The following is a 17779-nucleotide window of genomic DNA, read 5'->3' as shown; positions in this document are numbered from 1 at the left end:
GGACTCTGGAGAGAGAAGCAGAGCACAACAGCATCTAGGAACCATAATTGCACTGACACCTCAGCAGGACTGGAAGGGGGTGAGAAGAGAAGGTTCCAAAGCTTGTGAAGCACTGACCAGTGCCCCGAAGGACAAACTATACACAGATACAGCACCATGGCCAGCACAGCAAGATGTCAGGGAGCTATGCCCTGGCTCACAGGTCATTCCCATGACCCAAAACTTTACCAAGGGCCTCAACCTTTGACCTGCTTAGTCTCTCCCTGATGGAGTGGGCTAACACCCCAGACCCCCACCACCTGCTCATGAAGTTGGGAGGTGGGCCAGCAGCCTGAGGCCCAGCATGTTCACTACTCAGGAGCTGCCCAAGTACCTGCGTGGGTTCCACAAGTGTACCCGGGAGGATGCTGTCCACCTGGCGGGCCTCATCTACAAAGCTCAGTTTGATAATGACCAGTCCCCACTGGCTAGTGTACCCAAGATCCTGAGGGAACTGGTGCCTGAGAACCTCACACGCCTGATGTCCTCTGAGGAATGGAAAAAGGTGCTTGGTGGGTTGTGGAGGGAGTCCTTGGGCTGCCAGCCGACTGGGCTGGGTGTCAGGTTCTGCCCCTGGTGTGATGGGCACATTTCCGGGCATTGGAGGTGGGCTGCATCATCATGCCTTTCCCGACATTCCACCCAGACTGACCCTCAGGTAGATGGGTGCCACTTGGGCCAGGGCTTTAGGAGCTTCTGGGGCATCTAGGTCCAGAGCTGAAGGACTCCTCTGGGCAGAACAGCCCCACCCAGTCCCTGACCAGCCCTGTCTTACTCCAGAGCCTCCTTGTGGAGTATGACAAGCACAAAGATAAGACAGTGCAGGAGGCCAAGGTGGCCTTCCTGAAGTGGATCTGCCGCTGGCCCACCTTTGGGTCCGCCTTCTTCGAGGTGAAGGTAGGCCTTGTTCCACACTGGCCCCACTCAGCCTGACTCCAAATACCCATCAGGTGGGGTTGGCTGCCAAATCTGACAGAGACACGTGTGTGCATGTGCACACCTGTGTACCTGCCTGTGCCCCAGCTGAACACCTAGAAAGTGGTCACTGGCCCCTGGGCTGGACTGTGACCATATGCCCCTCCCTCTCCAGCAAACCTCAGAGCCATCCTATCCAGATATCGTCCTCATCGCCATCAACCGACATGGGGTGCTGCTCATTCACCCTAAGACCAAGGTAGAACAGCAGATCCTGGGGCAGGGCTGGGGGCCACCAGGGTCCCAGGACCTCCAGGCAGGTGGGGCTGTCGTCACCAGTCTGGTGTATCGTGCCTACCCTCCTGTCCCCCAATACACACACACACACACACACACACACACACACACACACACAGGGGTACACACAACTCATGGGCTCTGGCTCCCTGTCCACCTGCCTCTCTACCCACAGGACCTGCTCACCACCTACCCCTTCACCAAGATCTCCAGCTGGAGCAGTGGTAGCACTTACTTCCACATGGCACTGGGGAGCCTGGGCCGGGGTTCCCGCATGCTATGTGAGACCTCTCTGGTGAGCCCAGGCCCTGTCTCCCACCCAGATACACAGCACCCATGGGCACCAGGAATTGGTCTTCCTGCCCTCACCTCATGAGGGATCAGGTGCTCAGGACTAGGGTGGGCCCTACAGGGAGATTGGGTGCACCCAGGCCAGCAGTGAGCAGCCACTGTGCAAGGCCTCATAGCAGGACTCCGGGCAGTGTGGCCCACGAGGGTAGACATGGAGGGGAATTGGGCCGAACAGGACAGCAGGGACCCCAGGAGCTGGGCCCTCCTTCCCCACTGTCTGACTGCAGCAGATATTTTGGATGCCACCAGGTCCCCAAGTCCAAGACCCCACCTCCCCTCTTTGTGCTCACAGCCTCTGACCCAACCCTGTCCTTGTCCAGGGCTACAAGATGGATGACCTGCTGACATCATACGTGCAACAGCTGCTGAGTGCTATGAACAAACAAAGGGGGCCCCGGGCCCCAGCCCTGGCCAACGCCTAACAGCCACCCTCCCAATTTAGGATCCCTCAGGGTACAAGCTCAGGGCCAGTGCCCTGCCTGTGCCCTCCACATGCCCCACTCCCCTCAGCACCCCAGATGGCCCCTCTCCTGAGTGCTGACCATGGAGACCAGAGAAGCTCTCTGGTCTCCAGGCTAATGCAAGATGACTGAGAGAACCCCTCCCCTGAACATTTAATAAAAATTCATGGAGCAGTGGAAAGTGTGAGGTGACAGGTGGAGCACCAGGTGGACAGCAGGCCTGGGAAGTACTGACCCCCACAGCGTCTCTTCCAGAAAAAGCAAAGAACATTGCGACTTCTCTAGGAAACTGGATGACAACTGCATTCCCCAGGAATGACCTCATGTGCCCTTTCTCCTTCTTTCTTCCCTCCTGCTCCCTCCTGCCCGCCCTTCCTTCCTGTTTTCAGACTGGGGAGAGGGTATGCACGGAGAGTCCTCCTTCCAGGCCCCTCTGCACTTTTTTCTTCCCCCACGGTAAGACACAAGGATGTGTGCACTGCTTCCAGGAGGGCTGGGATGGAGGTGCATGGGGGGCCAGCATGCTCTTGGGTGGCTAATTATGCTAAGGCCAGGCTGTGCCCAGGCAATGGTAGAGCTGGATGCAGGCCTTGGAGACCTGGGTCACCCCCCACCTACCTCAGAGACCCCACTATACCTAACAGCCCAGTGTACATAGGCACAGCCACCCTGACTGCCTGAGGATTCCTGGCTAGCCTTGTCTCTGAGCCCCGATGACTGCCTGGCCTGGGACAGGTCTGGGTCCCTCCTGACTTCTGCTTGCCTATCTGGTGTCTGTCTTTCCAACTGTTTAGTAACCCCAGCAGCAGTGGGTCCATAGGAGCAGAGACCCCACTTCCTTCACCCCTGCTGCCACAAACCACACAGGCCATGGTGAGCATGTGAATAAGCCTTCATTGTGCAAATGTGAGCCCCACAGCCAGGTCTACTCTGGCCATGGAGGAAGGGTCCTCCCTGGAAGTGGGAATGAGCCACCCCTCACCCCACCACCTCCTGGCCCCCAGGCCATGCCCAGAGGCTCAACACAGATCCTGAGTTTGAGAAGAGAGGAACCACAACTTGAGGAGTGGGGCAAGACAAGATTTCAGAAAGGCCTCCTGGAGTAATAGCAGGAGTGGGGCCATGTCCCTCTAGCTGGTTCGTGGGTGAGGGTGGCCCAGTATGAGTACAGGGACCCTATGCAATTGAGTGGGTGACTGAGGGATTGAAGAGTGGTTTCCCCAGCCCCAGAAGCCTCCATCTGCCTGGGCATGATGGTCGTGGGTGCCCCACGTGCCACTCAGGCTGAGGCTCCACACGAGAGTGGGTGCCAAGAAGACCCCTGCAGAGCAGGAGAGGCCAGCTTAGGGTAGGTAGGGTCCAAGCAAGGGTCAGGTGTTCCTGGCTCCAGTTTGCTCCTATCCCTGGAGGTCATGGGCATAGGTGGAAGTGGCTGTCAGGTGTGGGTCAGGCCTCCACACAGAAGAGAAAGGAGAGAACTGGCAAAGGAGAAAGATGTTGGAGCACACACAGACAAAGGAATGGGAAGGGGGACCATGACGAGTGGTAAGAGAGGGGCGAAAAAGACAGGGAAAGAGGCTGAGAAGGAAATGAGGGAAGAGTAGAAAACAGAAGTGGGAGGCGCCAGGAGAAGGGAGCCAGGCACCTGGGGAGCCAGGGGTTCTGTGGCATAGGAGGCAGGGAGCCTTTAAGCAGAATTGACATCCACAGACTTGGGCTGGGCCTTGCGGGAGGTCAGATCTGAGAGCTTCTTCAACCGCTTCTTCAGCTCCAGTGGGAACTTCTCATAGCACTTCTTACACACAGGCTTCATGTCGAACTCCACAAACTTGTTCCTGGGGATGAAGCCAGCAGTCCATGCCCCACTGACCCTGAACCCAGATGGTGACGGGAGGCAGAGGAAAATGCTTCCCTCAGCCTCCCCAGCCAGCAAGGGCCTGCTTCCGGCCAGAGTGCACAGGGGATGAGGAGATGGGCCTAACGTCTCCTTCCCTCCTACAGGCTTCTAGGAGTCTGACCCTCCAGAACCCTCTATGGCGCCCTACTTCCCTTGGAAGTCTGGACTCCAAATCACTTCTCACACCCCCAGCCATCCCACACCCATCCAGGCTTCTCTGACACATTTGTCTTTCAGATGCAGTTCCCTGAGCTGGAATGCCCTTCCCTCCCAAGAGTTAAGAGTCCTTGTGGGTGTGTTACTCCTTCCCTCACCATACCCTGGAGTCCCTGAACCTGTCCCCATCTGCCTGGGCTGCCCCTGGCATCCCCAGGGCCTGACCACAACCATGTGCAGAGAAGACAGGATGAGAAAGGAAAGGACCTACAGAAAGCCCCCATCAGACGCCCCACCAGGTGGGAGGCAGTGGGCTGACTCACTTCAGGGTGAGCTTGCTGTGGCAGGTGGAGCAGGAGAAGCAGTTCACACACCAGGCCTTGTTGAGGGCAGACACCACTGTGAGGGCAGAAGGGGGCTTAGCAGGCCCCACTGAGGCCAGCTGAGGGCCCAGCTGTGCAAAGCCAGAGCCAGCTGGGCCAGCAGCTGCAGAACCCACAGCCTGGAGGGAGGGAGAGCTGGGGAGACGGGTAGGGGTGGGAGAGGGACTCAGGAACAGTGGGGCCTCACCATCACCCTCAATCACATGGCTGCAGTTGTAGCAGACGTCCCCAAAAAGCTGTGGACAGAGCAGGGTATCAGTGCAGGCTGCAGACCCCAGGCTAGGGCCTCCCAAAATGGCCACTCTTGGGCATTCTCTGAGCCCTTCCCACCAGGGCACAGCCTCAGGCCTGAGGTGAGGGCACCTGGCCCATTAAATTCATCCCCTGGGAAGGACCACAAATTGAGGCATTGCTCCCTAAAAGCACTGTTGCTCCTGGGAGAGTGTGGGCCTTCCCCACCTATCCACCAGAGCAGTGGATAGAGGAGGAGAGGAAGGGGAGGCTGACTACGTACCCCACATGCCCAGTACCTCACATTGTCATCTGGTTGGGTCCTCACAACCAGTATGGGCCATGAAGGCACAGTTTTCAAATGAGGACATTGAGTAGAGAAAGCTGTCCATGTCTCAAGTCGCTAAGCTGGGAGTCAGGCCTGAGCACATGGGCTTGGCCTCAGCCCTCAGCAGGCTCCCAGGGCACTGCCCACAGCCTCTCCTGCTCACAGCCCCAGCTCACCTCCCTCAGCCTCCCTGAGGTCCCCAGCCATCTATCCAGATCCGGTCCTTGCGGGCTCTGCCCCTCAGGCCCTACCTGGTTGTAGTGGGTCTCGCAGTAGGCCAGCCCCTTCTTCTCGTAGTGCCGGTGCCCCAGGAATGGTTTCTCACACTTGGCACAGACAAAGTGCTGGGAGGAGAGAGGTTGGGGGGAGGTGGCAGGGCTAGAGCAGTGACCCCAGGATAGGAAGCAGAGGGAAGGTGGGGTTCACAGCAGGGCAGAGGGGCTGACAACTCCCCGGTCCTCCTTGAACACAGTGACATCCCTCATCAACGTCCTCTCCCAGTCTGGGGCTCCCCTCGGCAACCTCAGCCCAAGAAGCCAGGAGCTGGCAAGGTGCTGTGGTGTGGGGGTTCCTCACAGGCGGGAGCTGCCCTGGTGTCAGCAGGGTGCACCTGGGGTGTCCTCCACAAACATAGGGTCACTGAGAAGCAGTTTTTATCCCATTCTACATATGAGGATATACTCTCCCCAGGAGGGGTGCAGGTCAGGGCCTGGGTCAGGACAGCATGGCCCACAGTCTCTCACAGGACCTTCTCAAAGAGGTCACCCAATTCACAGTTTCTGGACATAGATGACCAGGCCCCTGGGGAACACAAACTTCCTTTCCAAATGTGTCTGTAAGAATATTAAAGCCCTCAGTCCAGGGGTGAGAGCTCCAGCTGACCCAAGTGTGCACACCTGAGGAGCCCACCAGTGCTGGGTCTCCTTGAGACTTTGCACACAGCTGACTTTGTCAACCACTACCCCTCAGGGTGTCTTTAGCAGACTGTGCCCAAGCTTTTCTCCGGACTCCAGAATACTCTGAAAAGCAGGAGGTGAAAGAGGGAAGGTGAGCATGGCTGCCTGATCATGACCTGTGGGCTGAGGTCTTTGGCTCCTGTGGACAGCTCTGGCCTCTGACCATGCACAAGGAGAGGCAGCACCCAGAGGATGGTCCTTGCTGGGAGTCGGAGCATGGCATGGGCTGGGATGTGAAGCGGGGCTGTGAATGGGGGCACCCCGCAACCTGAAGCCCCGTACTACTGCCAGTCTCACCTCCACGTGCCACTGCTTGCCCAGTGCATTGACCACACGGCCCTCAATAGGCCGGCGGCAGGCCCCGCAGATAGGGACACCCATCTTGTCATGGCAAGGTAGGCAGTAGAGCTCACCCTTCAGCTCACGGGCCTCAGCGGTCAGCTCCTTCCTGGAAGACAGCACAGAGTCCCCCAGGTGCCACCCCTGCCTTTTTGCAGGGTCACTCCAGCCTCTCCAGCTCAAAGGCACAGTGCCTTGAAAGGCCCCACTCAGGCTGAGCCGGCAAATCTCTGATCTTTGGTCTCTTTGGAGACTTCCTGTGTGAACCCCAGACAGGCCCTGGAGCACAGAATTCCCCCACAGGCCTGGCAGAAGGGCCCCTGTGTTCTGCCCCATCAGCCCTTTGAGAAGCAGGTCTGTTCTCAGACCCCCCTCCTCCTCCAAACCAGACTGGGTGTCTGGGACAGGCACGAAAGGGACCAGAAGAGACTTGAGAGAGTAACTCCTCGTCCCAGCAACAACTTCACTCTCACTATTCTGCTCTGTCTCAACCATGGTCTCTGCAGTCCAGCGACAAACCCTCTTTTGTCCCCCAAGTCCCAAGTACCCCTGAACAGAGCCCTGGAGAGAGGAGCTTCCAGCTCCATCCACTTCCCGGTCCCCATTCTACCTTTGCCCTGCAGCTCTGCACCTCACCGTCTGGACACCCTCTCTGCCCACCTGGTTCACCTCTCCTGCCTCATCACTGCCCTAGGTGGGGGTCCCCCTGCTCCATGACAGCCATGGTTCTCCACCCACCCCCACCACAGGGACAGGACAGGTACCTACCCACAGTGGGTGCAACTGAAGTGATCCGGGTGGTAGGCGTCGTTCCTGAACATGAGGGGCTGCTCATCAATGACCAGGTGACACCGCTGGCAGATGTACTTTCCTAGGCCCTTAGCCTTCTCACGGTTGTGGCAAGGCCGGCACAGGTGCCTGTGGGAGGTTGAGGGCATTGTTAGGGACAGATCAATACCTCCTGCTTCTCCTCCCAAGACAGCCAGGCTACCTGTAGAAGAGAGCCCAAGACCCTGCCTGCAGCCTCAGCCAAAGCATTGGGGCATCAATGAGGCTCAGCCCAGAACACAGAAAAGCAAGCTGTTGGGCTTGGGAGATAGCTCAGTTGGTAGTGCTTGCCTCATAAGCATGAGGCCCTGGGTTCAATCTCCAGCACTGCAAAAAAAAAAAAAAAAAACTGTCTAGGAGGCTAGAGGTGCACCCTTTAAAAGGAATGGCCTCCTATGCTCAGGAAAAAGACTAGAAATCCTGTTTCTTCTTTCCACTCTTCCTGAACTTAGGACAGTACATGGACTTGAACATTTAGTTGACATTTGCTGGAAAATTACTTTCATTTTTCAAATGTCTTAAGAGGAGCCATAGTGAATGTTAGTTTTAAAATTCCACTGTGCCCAGCAGAGTGGCCACTGAGCACAGGACCATGCAACTGGCTCGTCCTTTCCTTTGGGGTCCACCAGATAAAAAGGGGTCCTAACACGTACAAGCACTTTCTGTCTCCAAAGACAAGTGCGGCTGTGTCAGACGGAGGCCCCCAAACCCAGGAACTGTCATCACAGAGTCTTTTTTGTGAAGACCTCAGAGTCATTTCTGATGCTACTCCAACAGCTGTGGTCTCAACTGAGTGAGAAATCAACATGGTTTCTGTTTCCTCTTCCTCAAAGGAGGCAAGAATTTAGATTCAGAGTCCTCAGGCAAAGACAGACAAAGACTGCAATCCAATGCCCCTTGCTTCTGATCCCCACCTGCCACATAAAAGTGCTCCTGATGCAGCCAGGCCCTCCTTCCTGGGTCCCCAGTCCGTAGGGGCCCCCTTCCCCCTTAAGACCTCCACACAGCAACCCGAATGTTGGCTCCTTTTACAGGCTGGGAATTTACATAAGGCATTGATTCTCATTTAAAACCTCCCTGCCAGGTTATATTGAGTGGTCTCCAGGTGCCAGGACAGTCAGCTTAGTGTCCCCAGCCTGGACCCCAAAACCTGCTACCGCTATTTGGGTCTGGACCCCATCCTGCAGCTCCCTGCTCTCCATGTGCCCTGGTATCTTATTTTCCCAGCTGGCATGCCCCAGCGAGGTACTGGGAACCACTTGCTAACATCTGCCTGGCTCCCAACTGTGACTCTACCAGGCGCTGGGTGCCCAGCATGGGGCAGTGAGTCAAGATCAGTTGATTGAATATGTGAGTGACAGTGATTGTGCAATACAAGAAGGGAAGGACAGTGGGCATCATCTCCCTGTGACAACATGGCCAAGCCTGGCCTGGGGACCCTTGGCTCTCCCTACCCCACAGTGGGCAACAGATGTGGCCTCTGGCTGCAGCCTTCATCAACATAATCCCTGGATGCCACCCTCACCCAGACACCTATGCCCCAGCCCCTCCCTAGGCCACCTCCACATCTGGCCCGGGGTTGATCCGCCCCACCCAGCCAGTCACCCACCATGACCAGCCCATTCCCCCTGCCTCTGTCTCTGTCTCTGTCACAGTCCCAGTCTCTTCCCCATAACCCCACTCCCAATTTTGGTGATTAATCCTTAGCATGAGGACAATGTTCAACATATAGAATAACTCTATTTCAAAGAAATTAGCTCAACTTCCAAATTTTATTGCAATGATCAGTGCCCTTGAAGCCACCAAGAGTTGTCACCTCTATAATAAAAAGTCTATTGATATGGGGGTGGGGGTGTAGCTCAGTGGTAGAGCACTTGCCTAGCATGTGTGAGGCACTGGGTTCAATCCCTAGCATTAAGGAAATGAAAGGGCGAGTCAGGAGGAAGGGAAGGGAAAAGAAAGTCTGTGAGACCACAAATGCCAATGGCGTAATTTCACTCACCCACATTTTTTTTTCTTTTCTTTCTTTCTTTGTGTGTGTCTGTGTGTGTGTGTGTGTGTGCACGCACACGCGTGCGCACGTGTGTGTGTATGTGTGGTACCAGGGATTGAACCCAGGGGCACTCTACCATTAAGCTACATCCCCAACCCTTATTATCTTTTATTTGGGGACAAGGACTGAAGAAGTTTCCCAGGCTGGTCTTGAACTTAAAATCCTCCTGCCTCAGCCTCCCGAGTTGCTGGGATGACAGGTATGTGCCACTGCACCCAGCATACACCCACATTTCCAACCAGTGTGAATCAGTTCTTCCAGACAGCCCACAAGGGCACAACAGGAAAGGGATCCATACCCGGGCTCAGATACCTGCACCCCCACTGGCTCCCAAACAGGGCATTAGAAGTCTGCCACTCTTGTAGGAACCCCAGAAGGATAGAACAAATCGCAGTATCAGATCCAAAGAGGACCTCTGGAATTTTCTTCTAGGTAGAATTCAAATGGAACCTAAGAATTCTAGCATTAAAATGCAGCAGCAAAATAGACACACAGCCGGGTACAATGGCACCAGCTGTAATCCCAGTGGCTCAGGAGATTGAGGCAGGAGGATTGAGAATTCAAAGCCAGCCTCAGCAACTTAGCGAGGCCCTAAGCAACTCAGTGAGACCCTGACTCTAAATGAAATACAAAAAGAACTGGGGATGTGGCTCAGTGGTTAAGCATCCCTGGATTCACTCCTAGTAGGGAAAAAAAAAAAAAAAAAAGAACCACACAGAACACATGGAAAGCATAGCTTCTGGAGTGACACATGCTTGGGTTCAAACACATGCTTGGGTTCAAACCCTGACAGGAAATGTCTGTCAATTCCTGACATTTGCCATTGAGTAGGTTACTTCACCTCTCTGAGCCTCAGATTCCTGGCTTACAAAATGGGGCAATAATTCAGATGCATATGGTTTTGCAAAAAGGTAAATTTCAGATAGTATACATGGTAGGCACTCCCCAAATGCCAGCCACATACAGTTTTAAATATTTTAATTAAAAACTTAAAAGTCTTTTCAAACCAGGAATGCTGATTTGGTTCCCCAAGTGTTTTGCAAAGGTGGAAAGAAACGAGTTTGGTTCATTCAGTCTTGGGAGAGGCAACTGGCAATACCCAAATGCTCCCCAACCTCAAGCAAACCAGAGAAAGGTCTTAAGAGTAAGTGGTCAGTGGGACATGGTGACTCTCTTGATGGTCCTTCTGTGCAGAGGAAGAGTCCACACAGGAGAGGGCTAGGCCTGCCGGACTGAGCTGCGTCCCCACGGGACAGACAGCGCCCCATTATGAGGCAGCCTGCAGCTGTGCCTGATTCCACATAAAGGCCATGATTTATTCCACATGCCCAAACGGAGCCTAATTATACAGGGCAGGACACAAGGACCGTACAGCAAGTGTCCTGAAAGAATCCCCTCTCATTCCGCCAAACAAGACTCCTCAGCCTCCCACCCTCTCTGCATTCATGATGCCCCCTCCCACCCAGCCAGGCCTGGCCTGGAAGTGCAGGCCTGTTGCCATGGCAGCTGGCCCCTCCCTGCCCCCCCCCCCCCATTAGTAGGAAACCATCCCCTTCTGAAATGTCCCGTTGTGTCTGTCAGTTTCAGTCAGAGCCCCCCACCCGGCCTCAGCCTTCACCCACTCCCAGGCTCTCAAGGCAGTCACACACTCATCCTCTGTGACGCTCAGTGGCCAAGCTGGGCGGGGGGTGCACAGGCTGGGGACACTGGAATATTCACGAACCCGTTGCAGCAGAGGCAGCCGAAGGAGCAGCCCACCCCACAAGGGACCCATCAGGAATGAAGTGGCCTTTCAGGGCTGGAGGGGCTGCAGGCTCCCTTCCTCTCCTTAAATAGCCGCCTTCCACCCACAGCTGCTCTGAAGCCACCGCTGACGCCACCACCCACGGCTTACCTGCCACCCCAGGTTCCTGCCTCTTCCTCCTGGACCAGCTGTGAGAGGTAAGGGGCAGGGTGGGGCGGGCAGGCAGGGAGTCCAGGGGCCAAGCAGAGGCAAACACAGTGCAGGAGTAACCCTGCTGGATGAAGACGGGGCATCTCTTGTCCCTGTCTCTTTGATAATGGTATAGTGAAGGCTGACCATAGTGGAACTCACAACAACCTGCAAGGTGGTATTTTTGCCCCTCTGTTGGGGGCTTATAAAGGACAGGGGACTTTCCCACAGACCCATGCTGCAATGACAGTCAGTCAGCACCCATGCTGCTGGCCACTAGGCTACCTTAGCACAAGGAAGAGCCAGATTCAGGCCAGGAAGGGAGAGGTGCCCAAAGTACAGGAAACCACCACTACCAACCACAGCACTGCCACCCTGGCTTCCTCCTCCAGCTGCATCTGCCCACATGCCCCCTCCATGGAGGCCCAAGACCTCCATGCTCATCTGACCTGCAGCCATGGAGTCCAAACTGCCCTGGGTCCAGACCATAGTCCACACACTGCTCTTAGCACATGCTCTGTGACTATCTGAGCAGAGTGAGCCTTGAGGACCCAGTAGATTCAGGCTGAGGCTCAAATTTCTAATGGACAAAGGAAAAAGAAGTAGGGGATCTTAGCTCAAACTTCAAAAACCAGCATCACAACTCCTCAAATGAGTGAGAGAAATGGGACGAGAAATCGCAGCAAAACAGAAACAAGCCAGAATGTGTTTTAAAACCAAGTCTCAGTCGCAGAGAGAGTGAGGTGCATGCAGCCTCCAGGCCAGGCAACAGGCTGAGGCAGCACCAACACGCCAGGCCAGCTGGCAGAAGGCAAGGCAGAATCGGGTGCTGTAGCCCGCTCAGTGCTGTGGGGTATGAGCCCTGCAGTCACATGGTGCCCCAAGTGGTTTAATGCTCTGCTGTCATGTCTTGAAATTATTACTTTTTGAGTAAGGGGATACACATATTCATTTCACACTGGGTCCCCAAAATTAGGTGGCCAGTCCTGCAGCCAGGTCCCAAGGAGGAGACACTGAGCTGGAGACACCTCCAGAATGAGCTCTGAGACAAGCCACACTCCTGGCTCTGGCCACAGAGCCTCTTGGTCTTCAGAGGCAAGGTAGTGTGTTCTGAGAGCCCTGAATCTCCCTGATCCAACTTCCAAATCCAGGGCCGCTGCCCCCTGCTATGTGACTTCAGGCAGGAAAGCAGACTCCAAGCCTGTTTCCTTCTTTGTAAAATGGTGCGACTGAGGCCAACCTCCTAGAACACTGCAAACAAGAGGAAGCAGACCCTAACCATGCCAGGTGGGGGTGAAGGTGGGGGCCATACCTGTGAGCTGCCCTCCTGGAGGCACCAGGTGACAAATGCACTGTAGAGCAGAGTGCAGGTCCAAGTAGCTGCCCAGGGTGGAGGGCATCCAGCTCAGCCCCTTCCTAGCTCTGGGGTCCAACAGATCAGAGATGAGAAGTGGAGGGTTTACATTGGTCTCCTGAGCCAGGCCAGTCTCCTGCCCCCACTCTGGGCTGTAGGCTGTAGCCAGGCCCCGTCACCTGCCCTCTTCTGCCCACACCCACAAATCTCAGTTCTGGGCAAAAGAAGCAAGGTGTTTGGAACTCCCCTTCTCTCTCTTGTATCTCCTAAGTGGACTAAAATCAAGACAGAAGCATATTTCTCTGTCTGCTGTGGAGGAGTGGGGAGCACCCTACCAGGATCTGGGCTTTACCAGATAAAAACAACTTCTTACCAAGGCTGGCAGGGCTCTCACAGCAGTTCTCAGTGGTGGATGTACCAGGCAGCCTCCCAGGCCTCTCTGGGCCGCAAAACTTCACAGGGAAACCCTAGCCAGCCTCTCTGCCTTTAGTCTCTTCACCTCCTGAGAAAGATCCCACCACCTGACTTTGGAACAATCTGGTGGGAAAATACACCCTGCTGGCCTGAGGTCCAAGCACAAGGTTTTCCTAAATCCAGGCCTCCACCCATTAGGATGTCCAAAACGGAATTGGTGGGTTCAGTCCACGCCCAGATGCTGGTGGACAGAGTAGAACTCCGGCTTCCTCCCAGGACATGGCCCTTGCTGCATTCCTGGTGAAGTCCTCCTGAGGGTCAGGTGCTGAGGGAGCCGTGGTCAGTGGCCAGCAGGGGGAGCAGAAAGCAGAGAGAGACACTGCTCTCTGCACTTAAGCAAGTGCCCAGAAGGTCCAAGCAGGCTGATCAGGGAGGGTCCTGGGACTTGAAGTGAGCAGCATTCACCTGGCAAGACCAAGGCTGAAGGAGCTGGCAGGCTTCGAGCACCCAGCTCTCAGAAACAGAGCCCACCGAGTCATTGGTAGTGGGCTCAGGGGCCTCGCGTGCCACCTCTGCCATTCAGATGGCATACCTGAAGGCAAAACAGAAAACGTGGGGCCCCTCCCTGCCCTCCAGAGCCTCACACAGCGGGAGTTCACTTCTCTTCCCCGCTGCAGTGCTGACTGCATCCTCCCTGCCCCGAGGGAGTACAAGGTGAGGTACAAAGAGGGGAGCAACTGCAAATGTCCCTTTCAGCAGGGACACAGCTACACAGTGGGAAAGCCTCAAGTCCCAGTTTTGCTTTGGCCTTTTGTTAAAATTCAAAATGCCTCTGATGCTCAGTCACCTCTCAGTAGTCCCATGGTAATGCTGGGCTCAGAGCAGCTGTGCTCCTCTCAGTTAGGAGTGGGAAGTTCTGAAGTCATCAGAGGTCTTAACTTCTGACTTCTGGAGGGCAAAGCTTCATTATCCTGGGCTCTCTCTGGCCTGTTTGCTTGTTCACTCCAGGTTTGTCCCCAGCTCTGCCTCCAGCCAAAGCATGAATGGCCTCGAGGTGGCCTCCCCAAGTCTGACCGACAACTCATCTCTGGTCACCGAGCAATGTGGGCAGGAGACACCCCTGGAGAACATGCTGTTCGCTTGCTTCTATCTCCTGGATTTCATCCTGGCTTTTGTTGGCAATGCTCTGGCCCTGTGGCTTTTCATCCGGGACCACAAGTCAGGCACCCCAGCCAACGTGTTCCTGATGCACCTGGCCGTGGCCGACTTGTCCTGTGTGCTGGTCCTGCCCACCCGCCTCGTCTATCACTTCTCTGGGAACCACTGGCCATTTGGGGAAATCCCGTGCCGACTCACCGGCTTCCTCTTCTACCTCAACATGTACGCCAGCATCTACTTCCTCACCTGCATCAGCGCTGACCGCTTCCTAGCCATTGTACACCCAGTCAAGTCCCTCAAGCTGCGCAGGCCTCTCTATGCCCACCTGGCCTGCGCCTTCCTGTGGGTGGTGGTGGCCGTGGCCATGGCTCCACTGTTGGTCAGCCCACAGACGGTACAGACCAACCACACAGTCGTCTGCCTACAGCTGTACCGAGAGAAGGCCTCCCACCATGCCCTCGCATCCCTTGCTGTAGCCTTCACCTTCCCGTTTGTCACAACAGTCACCTGCTACCTGCTGATCATCCGCAGCCTGAGACAAGGCCCCCGCGTGGAGAAGCGCCTCAAGAACAAAGCTGTCCGCATGATCGCCATGGTGCTAGCCATCTTCCTGATCTGCTTCGTGCCCTACCACGTCCACCGCTCTGTCTATGTGCTGCACTACCAGGGTGGAGGGACCTCCTGCACTGCCCAGCGTGTCCTTGCCCTGGGAAACCGCATCACCTCCTGTCTCACTAGTCTCAATGGGGCCCTTGACCCCGTCATGTACTTCTTTGTGGCTGAGAAGTTCCGTCATGCCCTGTGCAATTTGCTCTGTGGCAAAAGGCTCACGGGTCCGCCCCCCAGCTTTGAAGGGAAAACCAATGAGAGTTCGCTGAGTGCCAGGTCAGAGCTGTGAGTCCAAGGCTTTGCCCCTGGGCTGGCCACAGACTGTTGCAGGAGGATAGTCCCCTTGGGGCATGTGACACTGGTCTCAGCAAAGAGAAGGCTGCCCACTCCCCAATCTCCCTGAATAAACAACCTAAAATTTCAGCATGTCCATACTCCTCCCTCCAAAAGGTCTGAACTTCCAGGTCTCCCAGACTGGAGCTGGGTTTTAACCACACAAAACTCCTAAAAAGGGAGAAGAATCAATAGGGATCGAGAGGCCGTCCCTCTGCAGGAACTGTTGGCTCTGCTTCCTAGCAGCTCCCAGACACTCAGTGAGTTCACCCATGGAAAGGGGGAGGGGGTCCAGAGGAACAACTTCAGAACACTGAGGGTCTTTCTTTCCCTACTAGACTGCCAGCCTCCTTCTTTACAGAAATGCACAACAGGGAGGCCATGTACAAAGGCCTAGAAGGCAGGCTGCAAAGGACCCAGGAGAAGAGCATCCATAAATCTCGGTGGAAGGGTAGGGACAATGTCTAAGGTATAAGGAGTTCCCTTTGCAGTGCCTTTGCTGGATGAGCCCTTTCTGAATTTAGGGGGCATGGACTATAAATTGTAGGTAAATGCTGTAAGTATATTTCAGACTGGTTGCTATGTGACACCCAGCAAACGGTTTGCAGAACACATTAGTTCAGCTCTAGTTTCCTGATCCTGCCTGCTATAAACCACATAGAGACCCGCCTGTGGTCTGACAATCCCTAGAGCTTCTCAGCAAAAGGTGGCCTGTTCAGGCACATGGCATGGATGGACAGTCACCAGGAACTGACCTCAGGCAAGGAGCTGGGTGTGTATCCTGCTAATCCAGAACTGGCAGGGACATTCTGAGTCCCACTTCCTCCCAAGAGGATTCAACCAGCCTCTGCCTGCCCAGTTTAAGGCTGTTTCACTTGGTAGTGTGCGTGCATCCCCCTAACATGTCCTTTTTTGTACTTGTTTGTACTGATCATAAACTAAATTGTACTTTTAAGATGAAGGAGGCTATTGTGTTTGCTAAACATGACAACTTGCCCAGAACTTCTCTTCCCTTCAACCCAAGAATGACCAAGGCAGAGGCTGAGGCAGCTGCAGGGACTCCCTTGCCAAGGTTCTGGTGGCCCCATGGTGTGTCTGCCCCATGCAGACTCAAGTTCTACAGGTGCCAGCCTGAGCCAAGAGGGTCCAAACAAGGACTTTCATTACTCAGCACCCCAGTTGCTGTCCTGCCCCCTGTCATTACAGCAACACTGTACTTTTCTATCGCATTCTACTTTTCAAAGCACTTTCGGCCTCTTCTAGTTTCCCCAGTGAGTGGGGCAGTGGCCCTGTGTAAACCTTGGCTCAGGAGGGGACAGGATTGACTGGTGACTCCAGTGATCAACAGTGGGCCTACAGTACTGTCCTTCAGCTCCTGCACGGTGCTGTCAGTCCTCCACAGCCCCTCATCCAGACAACCTGCAGAACACCAAGCACTGTGCCCACCCTGCAGACACGGAGAATGACATGAGGTCATGTTTAGCTCATGAAGCAGCAAATGGGCAATATCACTGTGGGCCACATCAGGAAGGGACAAAGGAGGTACTGCTGCAGAGAACCAAGTGCCCATACAGGAGAGGGTGTGGCAGTCAGATGGACAGCTAGGGGGTCTCTTGGAGGCAGGGCTGCCTTTTCTGATGTGGGGACATGAAGAGGCAGACTTGGTCATCAGTGGAGTTCAGCAGTTTGTTTTTGTTTATAATGGGGATTGAATCCAGGGGCAGTCCGCCACTGAGCTACATCCCCAGCCCTTTTTTATTTTGAGACGAGGTTTTGCTCAGTTGTGCAGACTGGCCTCAAATTTACGATCCTCCTGCCTCAGCCTCCCAAGCCACTGGGATTACAAGCCCGTGCCACTGCAACCAGTTGGAAGCTCAGTTTGGGACTGGTTGCATTTGGGATGAGTGGTGGGGTCCCACGGAACAGCCATGTGGACAGTTGAGTACGGGGAGGGAGAGGTCTGGGGTGGTACCCTTAACTATCCAGACAGTCCATGTAGGGGTCTCCGGCCTGCCTTCAGTGAGGGGTCAAGCACAAAGTAGAGGAGAGGCGAGGGGAGTAGGATGAGCAGGTACAGCCACCAGGCTGGGGGGAACCATGAGAACACACATGACACAGGAGGAGTTTCCAGCTGAAGGAGGGGCATTGCAGTGAGAGCCACTGGGAGATCAAGCAGAAGACCTGGCAGGGCCCCACAGTGGCCATGTGGGGCACACTAGGGTGGTGGGGGCTCCTGGGTGGAGCCGAAAGGTGTACTGGAAAGGGCTGCAGGCTACACAGGTGGCGGGCAGGGGAACTCCCAGGGCTTGTTCCCAGGGAGGAGGGAGGTGAGACCATCACTCTGGGGAGGGGTGTAGAGGGCAGCAGTGGGGAAAGGCAGGGGTGGGAGAAAACGTAAGCCTTCTTGGAAGATGGGGAGTTCCTGAGCACTGATGAGACGAGTTTATGGCCCCGATTTGGGTGATTTCTTTCCAGCGACCTTCAGTCATGTGAGTCTATAGTTGGAGGATGTAGACAGCTGCGGTCAGCATGCTGGGGAGGCTGGGGGTGGGGTGTTAGCTCAACTCAGAGCTCCTTACCCATCCACTGTCATCTCATGGCAGTGCTCAAGGGCTTCTGTCCCCACTGTCTGCTGGCCTCAGTGAGGAGCACTGCCAAGGCCAGGGCGAGTCCTGCCCCTCACCCCTCAGTCTTTGCAGCCTCATTCCTCACCTATAAACTAGAGGTTGCACTGACCACCTTGG

At 55.3% G+C, this 17779-nt stretch overlaps 3 protein-coding genes across 8 annotated transcripts in view; 2 read left to right on the top strand and 1 right to left on the bottom strand.

Annotated features, from left to right (window-relative positions):
• The window catches only part of Myo7b (myosin VIIB), a 65791-nt gene extending 63685 nt beyond the window's left edge, over positions 1-2106 (top strand). For both annotated transcript variants that reach the window (XM_047547331.1, XM_047547330.1), the window contains 5 exons: positions 359-544; positions 820-936; positions 1130-1213; positions 1427-1546; positions 1923-2106. In XM_047547331.1, the coding sequence (XP_047403287.1) occupies positions 359-544; positions 820-936; positions 1130-1213; positions 1427-1546; positions 1923-2024 (609 nt within the window). In that variant the 3' untranslated portion in view covers positions 2025-2106. The remainder of the gene's footprint in view (positions 1-358; positions 545-819; positions 937-1129; positions 1214-1426; positions 1547-1922) is intronic.
• A 161-nt stretch (positions 2107-2267) lies between these two features.
• Lims2 (LIM zinc finger domain containing 2) overlaps positions 2268-17779 on the bottom strand; it is a 33543-nt gene continuing 18031 nt past the window's right edge. For 3 of the 5 annotated variants that reach the window (XM_047545946.1, XM_047545945.1, XM_047545948.1), the window contains exons 5-10: positions 7122-7271; positions 6312-6462; positions 5310-5402; positions 4687-4735; positions 4440-4515; positions 2269-3898 (exon numbers count right to left, since the gene is read on the bottom strand). In XM_047545946.1, coding sequence (XP_047401902.1) covers positions 3751-3898; positions 4440-4515; positions 4687-4735; positions 5310-5402; positions 6312-6462; positions 7122-7271 — 667 coding nt within the window. In that variant the 3' untranslated portion in view covers positions 2269-3750. Of the gene's footprint in view, positions 3899-4439; positions 4516-4686; positions 4736-5309; positions 5403-6311; positions 6463-7121; positions 7272-17779 lie in introns of all 5 variants that reach the window. The other 2 variants (XM_047545944.1, XM_047545947.1) reach the window with 2 other exon arrangements.
• On the top strand, positions 10842-16086 carry Gpr17 (G protein-coupled receptor 17). The gene is made up of 2 exons (XM_047545949.1): positions 10842-11175; positions 13944-16086. Exon 2 carries the CDS (start codon positions 13975-13977, stop codon positions 14989-14991), a length of 1017 nt encoding a protein of 338 aa, XP_047401905.1. The 5' UTR covers positions 10842-11175; positions 13944-13974; the 3' UTR covers positions 14992-16086.

The sequence above is a fragment of the Sciurus carolinensis genome, chromosome 3 (assembly GCF_902686445.1).
Source record: "Sciurus carolinensis chromosome 3, mSciCar1.2, whole genome shotgun sequence".
Taxonomy (NCBI): Eukaryota; Metazoa; Chordata; class Mammalia; order Rodentia; family Sciuridae; genus Sciurus; species Sciurus carolinensis.
The sequence above is the reverse complement of the archived record's forward strand: the minus strand, read 5'-3'. Positions and strand labels throughout refer to the sequence as shown.

Coding starts and splice junctions, on each gene's coding strand:
- Gpr17 (XM_047545949.1), top strand. CDS start 13,975: ATGAATGGCCTCGAGGTGGCCTCCCCAAGTCTGACCGACAACTCATCT.